We start from the raw sequence: 17,527 nt of genomic DNA, 5'->3' as shown, positions 1-17,527 counted from the left end.
CCGTTTTGGCAAGTGTCGTACCCTAGGTAGGGCTGTGGGGCAAGACAGGACCGGTTGACGTTTTAAGGTTAGGGAGTAAGACCCTTGGTGTTCTGACCCCGGGCACTATCCCACGTCCCCCTCTGTCACAGCCCTTTCCTCTGGCTCCAGGCCTGGCCCCTGCCGGCACCGGGCACCTGAGAGCACAGGGTCATAGGGCACCTGTCACACCAACAGCACCCAAGGGACCGGGTGCGTGCAGCTCGTGATCCCAGCGACTGTTCCGCAGTCCTGAACAGCAGGCTCACTCTCTCTGTTCACACAGAGCTGAGGCCCAGGGGGGCCAAGTGACCCTTCACAGGCTGCACAGTCATGTGCCGGGCACTGGGGATGGACACAACGGTGGACCAGACAGATGTGGCCCCCGCCCCCCGGTGCCCAAAGGGGCTGAGGCGCACTCTGAGCCCCGGCCCTGTGACCGGGCAGGGCCCTCTTCGGGCCAGGCAGGCGGGCCCACCCTGCAGGACAATGCCTGGGCTGGGCTGGCAGTCAGCTCCCTATAACTGTGGCTTTCATGACGTTGGTTTCGAAATTGGCCTGACCTCAGTTCCATCCCGGGTCCCGCCTTGGGTCCTGTGGCCAGATGGACGCTGGGGTAGCTGCTCGGGACACAAGCCAGGCAGCAGGGGCATCAGGGTAGGGACACGGCAGCGGGACGGGGTGTTTTTCTCCCCGGGCTATGGCTGTGGGGACGGGGCTGGGGGCGTGAGGACGGCTTCCTTTTGAAGTGTTGAAGGGTGGGCTCATTCGTCCCACAATGAAGTCCCGAGTGTGGCTTCTTTGCGGCACACTCGAGTGTGGCTTCTTTGCGGCACACTCCCCGCCCTCTGGGACTCATACGCTTGCTAAAGAGAGCTGAGCGGAGGAAGCCAGGCTCTATTCTGGAGGGTTCAGGGGGTGGGGGGGGGGGCAGTGGCTAAACACACTAGTGTGCTGCTCCTCCAGAAACCGCACCTCAGCGGTCCCCAGCCACACGGGCCAGAGGACGAGTCATCTCTGACTCTGGTCACGGTGTTCTGCCAACTCCAGCTCTGGATTCTCTGTCCTACCTGAGCCCCTGTCACCTTGCCCTCTGCCTCTGCCTGACAGGCCACTGCCCCGGCCCCTCCTGCCTGGCTCCCCCCCCCACCCCTCCCCCACCCCTCCCCCACCCCATGCCCTTCCTGCCTCAGAGTGAGCTTTCTGAAACCTGGAAGGGACCGTGCCCATCCTGTGCCCCAAAGACTCCAAGGCTCCCCAGCCCTCAACCTGGCCGGCGTGCCCTTCCTCGGCAACAACCCTCTCCAGTTACAGCCCCTGACACACCAAGTGCCGTTGGCTGTTTACACAAAGCAGGCAGCTGAATCCTCCCAAGCCTGTGACGTGTGTGTCACTGCCCTCGTCTAACTGATGAGGACACTGAGGTGCCGGGAGGTCACACAGTGGTCACCAGGGGCCGGGGAGCTCAGCCTTCCCGGAAGCGCCCCCCTGCCCCCTCCTCCCCATCCCTCGCTCCACCAGCAGGCCTGTCAGGGCTGCCTCAACTAGGCCCCCCGGGGGACGCCTCAACATGAGGGGCGCCTGTCTTCTGGGGGAGGGGCAGCGCGGTTTTAGAAGGGATCAAGGTCATCTTGGACAGGCAAGTGGCCGTTAAGGGGTGGCGGGGCACTCAGAAGCCGGAGGAGGTGCCAGGCCAGGGAATCGGGGGGTACGGGAGCCGGAGCACGGGTCTGAGGCCCCCCGAGCACAGCTCTCCAGTCCCGATGCCAGCAGCGGGCAGAGCCAGGCGGACGCTGGAGTCTTCTGGGGTGCTGGGGTTTCAGTCAGCCTCAACAGGGGGAGGAAGAGGAGGAAGGAGGAAGAGGAGGGAGGGGAGGAGGTTCGAGGTCCACCCGGGCAAACTCAGTAGGAGACAGGTGTGTCCAGAGCAGGATGGGCCCAGCCTGGGGCCTCGCGGCCACCTCCCCGCAGGCCAGGGAGCAGACGGCCCGACCGGGGGGTTTTCACACATCCTCCGTGAGACTTTCCGGGGCGGTAGGCGTACTCCATCAAGGGCAGAAATGGAAACCCACAGGAACCTGGGGATATTTGTTTTGTTTTTGCTTTTTGACCACAGAAGTGGCTCAGCGTGCTATTTCAGGAAGGGGGAGTACGAACACTGACAGTGGTTACTGGTTCCAGGAGAATGCTCGCCGGCCTCTGGGCTGTGGGTGGCAGTCGTCAAAGGTCCCGGGAGCTGTTCTGCTCTTGTCCCAGCTCGCGAGGACGCCAGGCCCTGCCAGCCTCCCCGGCTGCCGTCGGGGGCCAGCAGTCCCGTGGCCGTGGACCGCTGGGCCCGTGTGTGCCTGTCCCCTCTCCCCGCGTCAGCCTGCTGCAGACGCCACCTTCCGGGAAGGCTCCGGAGAGTCTGCCTGGCGGGATGGCAGGCAGAGTCAGGCTGGGCAGTGGCACAGGCCTTGGAGTGCGGCGAGTCTAGCTTCGTGTCCTAACTTGGGGACGGCAGGCCCTCTCCGGTCTGCTTTCTCCTCTGGGAAACGGAGATAAGGCTGCCTGCCTCACACTGAGACTCTGTAGCCAGACAATGCGTGCACGACATCAGGTAAGAGCAGTAATGAGTCATGACTCATTAAGCACCATGACTGTGACCTGGGCTGAGAACGGGCAAGAGCGGCCACCGAGGACACACCAGCTCCCCGCCCCTGCTCCCTGCCTGCTCTTTCTTGGGGGGACCCCAAACAGCTGGAAGACAGTCGCCTTCTTGGCTCCTTCCACTGCTTTTGGAGAAGTCCGCGTCCGCGGGTGCTCGGTGGAATCATGGCCAGGACCGCCTGCTGCCAAAGTCAGCCCTGGGGGTGGGGGAGCAGCCTAGAGCCTTCCCCTCACCACCCTGCACATTCCAACGGCCGGCCACTACATCTGGGAATTCCCACTACTCAACACATCTGCGAGTTGCCCCCGGCTCCATTATCAGCTCTCATTCAGGCCCTGTCACCTCTCCGAGGCCTAGACCATCACCTCCACCCTCTTCTCTTCAAACACAAATCCAACCAGTACCTTCTTCTGTCTGAAAATTATCCAGGATCCACCCCCCCCGCCCTCCCCGCCCGCCCCCCCCCCCCCCCCGCACTTCCAACCGCCCTCAGTTGCCTGAGGATCAAAATCCTGAAGTCTTCAGGGGCCGAGAGGGACATTTGGGACTGACCTCAGCCAAGACTGGCTGTGTTCTGCTCCTGCTGGGGCCTTGTTCTTGCATGCCCCTGGGCTTCTGCCTGGCATGCCTTTCTACCATTCGGTCACGCATCTGGGTCACAGAGGACGATGACACCATCACCACCAGCACGCTCACTGGATGCTCAGTAAGCACCAATCATGGGACTCGGGCCTTCACACGAACCTCTCACCATAATCCTTAAAACAGAGGATGAATAAACTGAGGAGCACAGAGAGGTCAGTGTCTTGCCCATGGTCACACAGCTTCCACATTGCAGAGCAGAGGTTCAGACTCAGAGAGGTCTGGTTACTGCATCCTTACTCTTTAAATTTTTTTTTACACTTACTTATTTTTGAGAGACAGAGAGAGAGAGAGAGAAAGAGAGAGAGGGTGAGAGCTAGCACAAGTGGGGGAGGGGCAGAGATAGCTGGAGACACAGAATCGGAAACAGGCTCCAGGCTCCGAGCTGTCAGCACAGAGCCCGATGCGGGGCTCGAACCCACAGACTGTGATATCATGACCTGAGCCGAAGTCGGACGCTCAACCGACTGAGCCACCCAAGCGCCCCTACCACATCCATACTCTTAACCACGACCTTATGTGCCTCTTGAACGTACTCATTGCTTGTTGCCATCCGGGTGCTGGGAGAGATTCTGGTGAGCAAAACCAACCAGGTCCTGCCCACAGCAAGTTGACGGTCCAGTGGGAGGCCACAATGGCCCTCACAAAGGTGAGAGTGGCATGACAGAAAAGACTGGGCACTGAGATAGGACACGGTGTGAGATCCGGATGTGCCGGCACAGAGGAGGAAACGGACCGGCTGATCCCTGCTCGTCTTTTAAGGCCCTACCCTGGTGACAGCTCCTCAGTGTATTTGCCAACTGAGGGGACTGTGTCACTGTGACCTGTATGGTCATCCTGCACTGTGACGGTAACATCATGAAGAACAGTGACAAAATGACTGGCATTCACTGAGCCTGTGTAACCTGCTCAGTGTACCTCCTCTCGGGTCACCTCCCCACGGTCCCTACCATGCATGGGGGCAGCTGAGGTCCAACGCCCGGAAGTAGGGGAGCAGGGACGCAGAGCTGGGCCTGTGTGGGGTCTAAACCCACTGTGTATCTCACGCTGCTTGGCTATTCAAGGACATCTCTACCCAACTAGGGTGGACCCAGAGCTCTTGGGGACCTATCCCTCTCCCTCTTTCTCTTTCTCTCTCTCTCTCTCTCGCCGGGGTCTACCCTCCAGTGGGACAGAGAGGAGAGGCTTGTTGAGTGTTTGTCCAAGGCCAACAGCCCCCAGACTGCCTCACCATTCCGGTTCAAGGCTGAGTCCCCGCCCCACCTGCCCCGATGTCGCACACTGTGTTTCTCTGTGAGCTCCCCTCCCCCTTCCCACTTTGAACCCCTCTGATATTGGGGTGGCTCTTACAAATAATGACCTGCCAGCGCTCGGCTGGCATTTTTTTCTTTTCGCACACCCCACAGTGTCTTCGATTCAACAAAGTGCGGCTTGTGAGCAGTGAGGATGGTCTTCAAGGCCGGTGACGACCCGCAGACCTGGTTCTGTCTCAGGCCATGGTCCAGGCCCAGGGGAGAAGGATCCAATGCAAGTCGGCGGACCGTGAGAAAGACAACAATGACATGGCCTGTCAGCTCCGAGTGGCCCCCACAGGCCTTCTTTTGAGGCCCTCACCCCAGCAAGGCCGTGCACAGCCACCTTCCTTTTAGATCACCTTTACAGAACGCCAGCTCTCCGGCAGAAACACCACCCACTCACGTCACTCAAAGGAACCAGAGATCCTTTCGGGGACTTCCTTTCAGTGTTTACTGTCACTCCATTTGTATCCTTTTTTTTCAAGTGTATAATGGTACTGGGGCTGCAGCTTGTTTGTTTTTAAGTAAGAATCCTATTCCTTACCTGTTAGAGATGTACTGAAATATTCATGAGAGAAGTGATACGATGTTTGAAATTTGCTGTAGGTAATACCCGCCCTCTGTCCGCCTCCTCGCTCCCTCCCTACCGGCCCTCTGCCTCCACCCCCTGCCTAGTGCCCGTTATCCTGCCCCACAATTGCTTTCTGTGCACCTGCTTCCCACCATCTCCCTCGCGTCCACCTCTCTGCCCTCCACGACATTCTCTGAGTGGCTATTATCTGTCCAGCCCTGCGGCAGGTGCTCCAGAGGCAAAGGCAAAGGACAGAATCCCTGCCCTTCAGGAGGTCCTAAAGTGGTCAGGGATGACAGGTGGACAAACATTTTCAGAGCAGGGTGGCATGGCTGAGGCCAGTTCAGGGTGCTGTGAGAGCCAGGAGACGGGGCGGGGGGCAGTGAGCACCCGCAGAGGGAACAGGGAAGGTGTCAGCGAGGAGGTGCCGTCTGAGCGGAGCCCAGAGCACAAGGCGCCGGGCTGGGCAGGTGGAAAGGGAGGTTCTTGGGAGAGGAACGGCACTGGCCTTGCCGAATGAACTCATCAACGATGAGTCATCGAGGATGTCGGGAAGAAGACAGAAGAGGGGCTGGAGGGTGACTCTCAGGCACTGGGGAGAAGTGGCCCGAGGGAGGGAGAAAGTCCCAGGGGCAGTGAGGCAACTGGAGGGGAGAGGCGAGGCTGCTGAGGCAGAGGGAGCTCTGCCATCCTCAAAGCTGGCACCGGCTTGCACCAGGACCCACCCGGCAGCCATTCCTCCCTTCCCTGCCCAGAGCGGCCACCCCGCTCCCCTCTGCAACACCTGCTCCAGAAGTGGGCAAGCGGCCTTGTTTTGGTTTCTGGGGAGAAGAGGGGTGTCTGCTGGGCAGTGGCGGGGGAGACGTCCTTTCTGGGACACAGAGACACAGCTCAGGGAGGAGAAAACCCTCCCTCTTCTTCCTTTCTCTCTCCTGGGAATGGGGTACCTGCAGCTTGGGCCCAGGAGGTGACAAGCTCAGGACAAAAAGCCTGGGTGTTTAAAGACATTTGTTGGGTCGCCTGGGTGGCTCCATTGCTTAAGTGTTTGAGCTTCGGCTCGGGTCACGATCTTGCGGTTCAGGGGTTCGAGCCCCGTGTCGGGCTCTGTGCTGACGGCTCGGAGCCTGGAGCCCGCTTCCGATTCTGTGTCTCCCTCTCTCTGCCCCTCCCCTGCTCACACTGTCTCTCTCCGTCTCTCAGAAATAGAATAAACATTAAAGAAAAAAATTGTTGATCAAACCAACCCCGCAACTTCAGATCAAACAAGGCTGTGGGACTGGAACTCCCAGGCTTCCTGGGGCTTGGTGGGCAGGGCTCAGGGTGGAGACGGCCCTGGCCTTCTGACTGTGCCCCGGCGGGGCCTGCTTGTACTCCTGCCCTCCTGCCCACCCTAAATCTTGCTCCTACGCCCAGATCAAAGTCAGGTCACCACACGGAGCCTGCCCTGACCCCCTAGAGGACCTGCTCCTTCCCTCATGGGCCACCAGCATTTCACACAGGCCGCAGCTACAAGTTCTGCTCAGCAGGGCTGTTAAAATAACTCTACGGAATTGATTTCTTTGTTTCTGTCTGCCTCTCCCATTAGGCTGTGAGCGGCTGTCTGTCTCTCCCATTAGGTCGTGAGCTCCTGGGTGGAGATTACACAGCTCAGGAATTCATACATCAGATGGGACCTGGCCCCCCCCGGTAAACCTGCGGGGTGCGTGTTTGCTGAGTAACTAACTGAATGAAGGATGAGGTCATACCTACCAGGACAATAAACCTCTGTAACACTTAAATTAAAAAAAATTTTTTTTTAAATCTTTTTTTTTTTTAATGTTTGTTTATTTTTGAGAGAGAGAGAGAGAGAGAGAGAGACAGAGCGTGAGCAGGGGAGGCGCAGAGAGAGAGGGAGACACAGATTCCCAAGCAGGCTCCAGGCCCTGAGCTGTCAGCACAGAGCCCGACGCAGGGCTTGAACGCACGAACTGTGAGATCATGACCTGAGCCGAAGTCAGATGCTTAACTGACTGAGCCACCCAGGCGCCCCCCACCCCCAAAATTTTTTTTAATGTTTATTTATTTTTGAGAGAGAGAGAGAGACAGAGACAGAGAGAGGCAGAGGGTGAGTGGGGGAGGGGCAGAGGAAGGGAGGGGGTTATACAGAATCTGAAGCAGGCTCCAGGCTCTGAGCTGTCAGCCCAGAGCCCAAGGCGGGTCTCGAACCCACGAACTGGGAGATCATGGCCTGAGCTGAAGTCAGACGCTTAACCGACTGAGCCGCCCAGGGGCCCCTGTAATACTTGAAATACTCCCATCCTTTGTCCTCTATTGATCCCTTGGTAGCTGTTGTGCAGGTAATCTTCCTCCCACTTGGCAGTCCTTTGAATATTTTTAGAAAGTACCATGTCCCCCCCTTAATCTGTCCTCCACACTAACCCTCAATTCCTGTGGCTGCTCTGGACGTGATCTCTAGAGCCTCTGCCATTCTGATTGATCCTCTTGGGGCGCGGGCCAGCTGGGCACTCCTTCTGGAAAGGCAGCGTGGGAACTCACCCACCTGGCCGCACCGGAGCCTGCATGTGTGTTAATGCGCTCTGCGATGACGTCAGTAGACAGTTATTAACTCCACCTCGTGAAGCCGACTGCTGCAGAATTTGTCCTTGTCAAAGGCGCTCACTCTCCACTGGCCACAGAACTTAGCTCTTCTGGTCTCCCCTGCCGCTAGAAGTGGCCATGTGACCCAGTTCTGGCCGGAGACACAGGTTGAATGTCGGGCGGTTCTGGAAGCTTCTCCCGTCCCCCCTCTCCCTGCCCCCTGTCCCCCACCAAGAGAGGCAGGGCAGTGGTGGCACCTCCACCTGCACTTCCTGCCACGTGGGGACACGCACAAGGATGAAACAATACGCTAACGGTGAGGGTGGGGAACTGTAGGAAGAACCATTACAAACAAAATCATTCCAGATGCATCTGGATATTTTTCACTCGAGAGGAAACCCAGCACACTCCTTTCAGTTCTAAGGGGGAGCAGTGAGGTGAAGAAGTTAGGAGCGTGGGATCTGGACACAGACAAATCCCACATCAAGTCCTGACTTGAGCACTCATTAGCTGTGTGACCCTGGATGAATTGGTTAAAAAAATTTTTTTTATTTTTTCCAGGAGTCTGGATGGCTCAGTCGGTTAAGTATCTGATTTCAGCTCAGGTCATGATCTCACAGTTCGTGAGTTCAAGCCCCGCGTCAGGCTCTGTGTTGACCTCACAAAGCCTGCTTGGGATTCTCTCTCTCCCACCCCCTCTCTGCCCCTCCCCGACTCGTGTGCACGCTCCAGCTCTCTCTCTCTCTCTCAAAATAAATAAATAAAAATCCTCCTTCCTTCTTTCCTATGTATGTATGTATGTATGTATGTATGTATGTATGTATGTATGTATGTAATGTGAGGCTTGAACTCACAACCCCAAGATCAAGAGTTGCATGCCCCACTGAACGAGCCAGGCAGGTGCCCCCATCCTGAATGAATTTTCTTGAAACTCTCTGTGCCTTAGTTTCTCCCCTGCATAAAGAGGGATAAAGAGGACATTCAGCTTCCAGGGCTGTGTGAGGAGCAAATGAGAGAATGCATTTCCATTGCTTTTATCTTACTTAGCACACAGCAATCACAAAAACGAACGTTTTCCACTACAAAAATATCAACCCCCAAATTAAATGTTTGAAAATTTCAAGCAGTCCACAAAATAGATTTTTAAATCCCATACACGCTGAAGCCATTTTCTCCCCCAGCCAGCAAACTGTCTTGAGGCCTGTGTTCCACATGAGCAAGTCTCTGAGGACCCAGCGTGGAAAGTTCCACCAGTTTCCTAAGTCGCTGAGCCATCCTTACTCAAAACTCTGGCTGCCTCTCCCCCTGCCATCCTGTAACCACAGGCCATAGAGGAACTCAAAAATACCTTACAGTGGGGGCATGACTTCTGCAACCCACAATTTTAAAGTTGATATAACCAGTTATAGTACCTAACTGAAGAAAATTTCAGCTACACGAAGGAGGGTTTGGTAAAACTGTCCGGGTAAGAGGGAGCAAGGCTGTGAAAGCAGAGAGGTGACGCGGCTGGCCAAAGTGCCTGTGACATGCTCTTCCTTCCCCCTTGTGAGTACAGAAGATGCTGCTGATCCCGCCCTCCCCCCTCCCTCGGTCCCTCTCCTTCTCTCACCTCTCTCTATGCGTTGAGAGAAATTTATTTTACTGGATTGGCTCATGTGAATGTGGGCAGGCCAGCAGGCAGGAGACCTAGGGAACGGATGCGGCTCGAGTCCAGAGTCTGTCTGCTGGCGAATTCCCTCGTCCGAGAGGCCAGTCTTCTACTGAAACCACAACTTAATTAGACGAGGCCCACCCACACTATGGAGAGTAACCTGCTTTACTCAAAGTCTACCCATCTCATTTAAAAAATACCTTCACAGAAAGGTCTAGAATAATTTTTTTTAGTAATGTTTTTTAAAGGTATACTTATTTTTGAGACAGAGAGAGAGAGAGAGAGAGAGAGAGAGAGAGAGAGAGAGAGAACATGCAGGGGAGGGGCAGAGAGAGAGGGGGACAGAGGATCCAAAGCAGGCTCCACACTGTCAGCACAGAGCCTGATGCGGGGCTCAAACTCACGAACCGCAAGATCATGAGCTGAGCTGAAGTCAGACGCTCAACTGACTGAGCCACCCAGGAGCCCCCAAAATAATGTTTGACCAAATATCTGGACACCATGGCCCAGTCAAGTTGATACATAAAGTTAACCATCCGGGGTTTTTACTGCCTCAATGCAAACAAGTTCCAGTCGAACAGGGGACACCTCTGTCTGTTCTTAAATGCTGCTGGGCTCAGCCTCACACAGTCTGGTGGGTTCTGTTCTCTCCTCCTCTCCCTCTCACCCCGGGCTCTCCCCTTCCCTCCTCTACCTTCCCCATCAGGAACAAAGCCCAGTTCTCTATGAATCTTACACGGCAGTTTGGTTCTCCACAGCACTTTTCCGTGGCCTTTGCCATGTTCATGGAGGCAGGCGTCCCCCAGAGGCTCCGTCACTTGCCCGGGGGACACAGGAAGTGCCGGGAAGGGGCAGAGCTGGCACATGAACCCAGATCTTCTGATGCAAGATCCAAGCTCTGACCCCATACTGCTGTCATTGGAGTCACCGGAAGGTGCTACGCAGGGTCACATCAGGTGGGTTCACGGACAAACTTAAAGACATGTTGAGAGATGCACATTAACTTCAACGAAGGAGAGAAAAACAAACATGAATTACTTCATGATTTCATGAATGTAATCACACAGGATGAGGTCATACTAAAAATGGCGAGCCAATAAAAAGAAAATACTATGAAAGTAAAAGGAGAGGTGGCACAGGGCGGATAGAAGTCAAGAAGGTGGCGCACGAAGGACAGAAGTCTGCAGAATGCCAGCCTTGACAGAGACCTTCTTGGTAAGGAGGGAAAGAGTTAACTTGTCCCGATTCTCTGTTTCTCTATGGGGTGACAGCCCCAAGCTAATTAGAAGACACTGAGGGTTTTGTGTGTGTGTGTGTGTGTGTGTGTGTGTGTGTGTGTGTCTTTTTTTTTTTTTTTCTTCTAAAACCAGAAGAGCGGAAATCCGGCACTTTACTCTTATTTCTTTGAGCTCAGTGAGGGAACAAAACCTATTCACCGCTTCTATCCGTAGGGTCAGGCGAAGGCTTTAGTTCCCAAGGGAGAATCGGCTCTACCCCACAGCCTGCAACCTGACCTATGAATGTGGCTGCCACCAGCCAGTGACTGCTCATTGCCCGGTGACACCAAGACCAACACAGAGGCTGCACTGGAGCCAGAGCTCCTTAGCTCTGTCACTCACTTAGACTATGCCCCAGCGGCGATGATGACACCGGTAAAAAACCACCAAGGCTAACAGCTCTGGACGCTTCCTCTCCGGCAGGCACTGGGCTGAGGGCTTCCCAAAACAGCAACCCCAACTGATACACGTGCTATCACTGTTCTTACCCGACAGATGTGAAACTCAACGACAGAGAGGTTATGTAACTTGCCCCAGGTAACAAAGCCAGCGGAGGCTGAACCAGGACTCAGACCATCTGGTGGGATTCGAGAGCTCAACCTGGATGCCTTATGGCATGTGCCACAGCCATTTGGCACAAGGTCCTTTCTAGACATCATTCCCTGTTACCCTTAAGACAGAGACTTGGGCCCCAAGCTAGCATTTCCACATCGGGGAACCAGAGCTTCAAGACCTGAGGGCTCCCCAGGGCACACTGGGGGAAGTCGTAGGGATTCTGCCCTGGGAGGCCCAGGGCTGGAGCATCCTTAGGCATCTGAGACGTGGGGTTCTCTGGGATTCCACCCTGAAGAACGCTGCCTTCCATCATTCTGCCTCTGGCCAGCTGGTCCGACCCAGAGGTCGGCAAACGATGAACCCACGTGCCTGTTCAGTCTGCTTTCGCGTGGCCCACAAGCTAAGAACGGTTTGCACGTTTTTAAATGGTTGAAAACAAATCCAAAGAAGAATACTCTTTCATGACATGTGAAAAGTACATGACATTTACCTTTTGGTGCCCATAAGCAAAGTCTGGTTGGAACACCGTTTGGTCCACTCACCTACACATGGTCTATGCTGCTTTTAGGCCTACAATGGCAGAGATGAGCCGCTGTAATGCGGGCCACGGCCCACAAAAGTGGAAATATTTATTTTCTAGCCCCTTCCAGAAAGTCTGCAAATCCTGCCCTAATCTACCCTGGTGGCCAGTGTGCGGAATCCTCCTTATAGCCTCCCTCCCCTGCGGCCTCTGCCTTCACCCCTCCAGCGGCGGGGAGCAAGCGACACCTGTGCAAGGTGTCAGGGCCGCATGTGCTGCCACTGAGCTCGGCTCGGCTGACGTCCTCGCTCTCTGCCCTCTGGGCCCGCGGAGCCGATCCATCACTCTCTCGAGGCCGTCCGTCAGCTCCTTTCTTCCCTCTGGTGTCCAGCCTTCCCTGCCCCCACGCGTGACCTCCGCTGTTCCTCAGCAGTGCTCTGGGAAGCAGAGGGAGGACGGCGGTGCATTGCAGACATGCCACGGGCAGCGGAGAGGGAACGTGACGTAGCGAGGAGCTGGGCCCAGGTCTCCTGCGTCCAGGCTTGCTCTTCCCTCCACAACATCACTTGGGTGGCCAGTTCGGTTCCCAGTTCCTCACTCCCAAAATGGCACTCCGGGGGGCTTCAAGTGTCCTCTCTACTAACTAACACTTGGAGTCTCTCCTCTACGATTCCTTCCTGTGGCTCCCCTGGCTTGGCCTTTGTGGCTCCAAGGCAGCTCTGCCTGACTTCTCCCCCTCTCCCATCCACTGCGGGGATCGGCCGCAGGCTCTGAGCTCCCACGTCATATCCAGTTACCGGCACCTCCACCCCGACTACGGGGGGCTGGTCCTCAGGGACAGCCCACATTCACAGCGTCTGCTGTCTGCAGCTTGCTTTCTGAGCAGTTGGGTCTCCGACTCAGTGTGCCAGGGGTAAGATGACAGTCAGAAATGGACAATGGGCTTCTTGGGTTGCCTTCTGACGTTCCGTCTATAAGACAACCCCCAAGATCTGTCCGCAGAGGATTCTGGAAAGGGTTTTGAAATCCTTGCTAGAAGAGGGCTGTGTCAACACCGCCCAGTGCTAAGTATCTGGGATCCTTTCAGCCACAGCTGCTGCCCTTGGGAAGCTCTCCCACTGAAAGATATAAGGCTGAGGGACCTGCAAATGTACAGACTCACACGTACATCATAACCAGCCAGGCTAATCTGTGAGTAGAGCAATGAACTGTGGATCCTGGAGGGGTGGACAGTGTAAGCTCCAAATAAGCACTGGTCAGCCAGATACAGTGGGGTGAGGGCCAGGGGAGGACGTGGGCTCTCAGCCAGAGAAACCTGGGTCTGGATCCCCACCCTGATTAGCTGTGAAACCTTGGGAAATGATATGCTCCCTCACACTTACTTTTGGTAAAACTAGAAAAAATAGCAAAACCTTGTAGGGTCGCTGTGAATATTAATAACCAGGATACTAGCATGGTCCCCGACACATGGTATTTGCTCCTCACCAAACGTTACCTTCCTTTTCTCTTTTCTTCCCTCCTACGATGGGCCAGGGACCATGCCAGGTGCCGAGGGTCCCGACAAGTGAGGTACAATCCCCGCTCTCAGGAAGCCTAGTCTAGCTGGGGAGATGCACATGTACAGCTACTAACAGAATGGGACAGGGGTCTATTAGTGTGCAATGGTGGAAATAATAGAAACAATGATGAGGACAGCAAGGGCTGATGATTTCTGATGTTTCCCGCACGCACGACTCCCGGGGAGTGTCTCGCTTCACTCTCGTGACCACCCAGACAGGTGGATGCTGTTGTAGCTACCGTCCTACCCAGGAGGAAGTGGAGGCTCAGAGCCCCAAGGCCGAGAGCGAAGAAGCCTGAGGAGCGAGGGTGATGCGAGAGCACAAAAGCAATGGCTGGATCTGCAGGGCTCAGGGAGGGCCTCAGGGAGGAGGTGACAATGGCTGAGCTTTGAAGGATGCAGGCTGGAGCGGGCATTCCAGGCAGAGGAGGCAGCAAGTACAAGGGTGTGCGGGTGGGTGTGCGGGTGGATGAGCTGATTGACCCTCACCCCTGACGAGCACCCCTGGAGCTCACTGCGCTCAGGGATGCCGATGCCAGGAGTCTACGGGGCTTCTCTTGCCACAAGGGGGCGGAGTCAGCAGCCTTGACATTATTTTACTCCTGCAGTTTCCAGAAACCCTAGGTCATCGATAATCCCAGCCAATCAGCAGTACCTTTCATCTCTTCACCTACAAGAAACCTCTGGAAGACTAAAGGCATCTACTCAAATGGCAGCTAGCCTTCATTTCATTCCACTTTTAGAGCCTCTGCAGCTTTGGTTCAAGTTTCACTGGTTCTGGGGAGCTCATCATAGCTTCACTACCAACTCTCTGGGGGCCTGGGTGAGTCAGTCTCCACCTTCTCTCTGGCCTCTGTCTCCTTCTGTGGAAAATGAAGGAGATGGGCTAGAATGGAGCTTTTCAGTATGTGGTTTCCAAGCCAGTGGCATCAGTGTCACCTGGGAATTTGTTAGAACTGCATAGCCTTCGGCTCACCCCAGACCTACAGAGTCAGAGACTCTGGGATGGAGCCCAGCCATCTGTCTTTTTTTTTTTTTTCTTCAATGTTTATTTATTTTTGAGGGCGGGGGGAAGAGAGAGAGGGAGACACAGAATCCGAAGCAGGCTCCAGGCTCTGAGCTGTCACCACAGAGCCCGACGCGGGGCTCGAACTCACAAACCGCGAGATCATGACCTGAGCCGAAGTCAGACGCTTAACCAACTGAGCCACCCAGGCGCCCCCAGCCATCTGTCTTTAATAAGTCTTCCAGGGAATCCTGATGAGAACCTTGAGTTAGAAGGCAGCCAGGGTAAGGACCCTTCTTCCAGTAGCCAAATTTGGTTCTGGCTCCAAGGTATTATGAGTTTGTAGTATTCTCTTTGGACAGAGTATTTCTTGCCACAGGCTTTCTTTGACCAGCTAAGGGCCAGAGCCCAGGTGAGCTTTTCTAGAAAGCTTCAGGAAAATGTGGCCAACTTTGAAGGTCAGACTTTTTTTGTTTTTATTTATTTATTTTTTAAAATTTTTATTTTTGACAGAGAGAGAGAGACAGACAGAGACAGAGACAGAGCATGAACGGGGGAGGGGCAGAGAGAGAGGGGGACAGAGAGTCGGAAGCAGCCTCCAGTCTCCCGAGCTGTCAGCACAGAGCCCGAGGTGGGGCTCGAACTCACAAACTGCAAGATCATGACCTGAGCTAGGGTCGGACGCTCAACCGACTGAGCCACCCAGGCGCCCCTCCGACTTTTTTTTAGGTAGGAAGTCTCAAACTTGGCATGTGATGAAAGTGGTGGTATCTGTTGCTGGAGAAATTAAGATGAGAGGAGAGCTTTTCAGCTCCAGAACAATGACTCATTGGGAGGTGTGGGTGGCAGGGAGCGGGGAGGGTGTTCCTGGGAGGACAGCTTCCTCTCTCTGGTCCAGGAGCTCTCTGGTGTATAAATAAATCCCGGACCGCCAGCCTCCTCTTGGGAGAAATTTGATTACAAAACCTCAGAAGAGCCACACACCGCCATGGCGCCTATTATACTGCTGAGCCGGGTTGACGGACTTAGTGAGGTTTGGCTTCCAGGACAGCCAGAATGGAAAGCCTGTCTAAAAGATCCAATTTTCCCAGACTAGACTTCATGCTAAAGACCATCAAGAAGATGAAGGAAGACGTTTCACAGTACTGGCCAGTTTCCTGATGCAAGAAGGCACATCCAGACAGTCCCTGGAGAAGTGTTAGCTGTTTGGGCCACGGCCTGGGGTTCCTCCCAGTATTGGGAGCAAGAAGTACCTACGGAACCAGCCATTTCCAGGGATTCCCCACCCTCACTTGGTGGTATCTCAGTAACAAGGATGATAAATATCACCACGTTCTTTTATATAGCAGTGGCCATATGCCAGGCACGGTTCTAAGTACTTTACAATTATTAACGAGTTTAGCCTTCACAACAACCCCACGGAAGCAGGGACCATTAATACACCCCTAATCACAGGCGAGGAAACGGGAGGCAACGTCACGGAGCTAGTAAGTCAGTCTCCCGTCAACAGGGCGCAGGAGAGTCAGGAGACCTGGGCTGAGTAAGCCTGTGCCTCCGGCCAGGGTGCCCGGCCCAGCCGAGTACTGAGAAATGAGGGAGGCGGAATCAGGTGGCTCCTGAGATCGCTTCCAGCTCGGGGAGTCTGCGACTGTGCGGTCGCCTTGCTGCTGGTCTCGCGGGTTCGCCAGCGTCTGGCCGGGCCCCGGGCGCAGCAGGGCTGCCTGGCCGCGTCCCCGCAAGTTGCTCGCCCAGACGCCAAGCCCCAGTCTCCTGATCCTGGGAGAATGGACTTCTAACCCTTCTCCGGTATCCGTGTCCGGAGAGTCGGGCGAGCCAGGAAAGAGACGGCAAGAGCCCAGGCGGCGCGACCCGGGCTAGGGGAGCGATGAGGGAGACAGGCGAGGGGCTCAAGGACTGCAAAACCACGCAGACCCTTCAACCCCCAAAACTTTCTCCCGGGATTCGGGACCCCATCAGCCTCACATTGGCTGAGCCGCGGCCGCCCGGACCCGCCCTCTCTCTCTAGCTATTGGCTGCCGTAGGCATCCATCACAAGCCGAGGCTTCCCGATAGACCACGGCTTTTGTCAATCAAGGTGGGCGGGACACTGGGCGGGGACAGGTCCGGGAGAGACACGCCAGCCTCGTTCCCCTCCCAGCGTCCCTCCGGAGGGTGACTTGGGACCTGGAAGCGCCCGGGGGGGACCTAGGCCGTGCTGAGGGCCCTGCGGCGGGGCTCCGGGGACTCACCGATGCGCTGTCCCACCGGAGAGCTGAACGGGTTCCCCAGGAGAAAGTCCATCGCCGCGGCTGCCCCAGCCACCAACCGGGGGAATCAGCTGACAGCAACCGCCAGCGCCGCCGACTCGTCACGTGACGCGCCCGACGGTCCGCGAGGAGGCGCCCGTGGAGGCGGGGCGTAGGGAGTAGAGCGTGGGACACAGGCCCCGCCCCTGACGTGGAGGGTCGGGCTCCCCGAGGCGGAGGGCGACGACCACATTGCCGCTCTCCTGGCGCCTGCGGACGTCACGCACGACGTAGGGTTGGGGCAAATGAGGAGGCTTTGTGTGGCCTGTGCAGGCCACGCCCCCAATGCCTTTTAAAGGTGTGACCTAAAGCTCTACGCTTGTCAAGCAAGGTCTCCGAGCAGGGAAATGACTTGGGTAAGGTTACACTGCAAGCTCGGACCAGTTCTCACTCTAGCGTCTTCGCTGTTAGGACCTCACTATGACTACGCCCCCAACGCTGGGGTTGACAGCATCTCTGGCCTGTTGTCTCTCCGCCCTGGCAGAGCTCCTCCTATCTGATGTCAGGGCCTCCCTGTTGCAAGATGCACCTTGCTTGCAGTCCGCATTCGCTTACCTCACATTGGAGGCCAGCACCAGGGGATTGCGATCCCTTGACACAGAACCAACTCCATGAATTGTAGCGAGGAACGGGCTAGAGCCCAGAGTGGCAGAATGCACCCAGATGTACTCACAAGAGGAGCCTGGGACCCATTTCTGCCATTGATTTACTCTGTGATTCAAACAGCGAGCTTTCATTTTTGCTGGATGCTAGAATTAGATCAAGGACTGTATAAACTTTGTTGTAGGTCACAGGCTCTTTTGAGAATTTGAAGAAAACCACAAGCCTTTATGCAGCAAAAATACAGAGATACAATTTAACTTCAGGGAGTTTCTGGGGTTCCTGAAACACAGCAGTGGAC

General features: G+C 55.6%; 1 protein-coding gene across 5 annotated transcripts in view; it reads right to left on the bottom strand.

The window, feature by feature from the left end:
- The window catches only part of TOM1 (target of myb1 membrane trafficking protein), a 42,512-nt gene extending 25,723 nt beyond the window's left edge, over positions 1–16,789 (bottom strand). The window contains exons 1-3 of one of the 5 annotated variants that reach the window (XM_023257421.2): positions 16,570–16,789; positions 10,141–10,407; positions 9,363–9,513 (exon numbers count right to left, since the gene is read on the bottom strand). In XM_023257421.2, coding sequence (XP_023113189.1) covers positions 9,363–9,408 — 46 coding nt within the window. In that variant the 5' untranslated portion in view covers positions 9,409–9,513; positions 10,141–10,407; positions 16,570–16,789. The remainder of the gene's footprint in view (positions 1–9,362; positions 9,514–10,140; positions 10,408–16,569) is intronic. The other 4 variants (XM_023257419.2, XM_045062299.1, XM_023257422.2 and 1 more) reach the window with 4 other exon arrangements.
- Between the last annotated feature and the right edge of the window lie 738 nt (positions 16,790–17,527).

The sequence above is a fragment of the Felis catus genome, chromosome B4 (genome assembly GCF_018350175.1).
Source record: "Felis catus isolate Fca126 chromosome B4, F.catus_Fca126_mat1.0, whole genome shotgun sequence".
Classification (NCBI taxonomy): Eukaryota; Metazoa; Chordata; class Mammalia; order Carnivora; family Felidae; genus Felis; species Felis catus.
The sequence above is the reverse complement of the archived record's forward strand: the minus strand, read 5'-3'. Positions and strand labels throughout refer to the sequence as shown.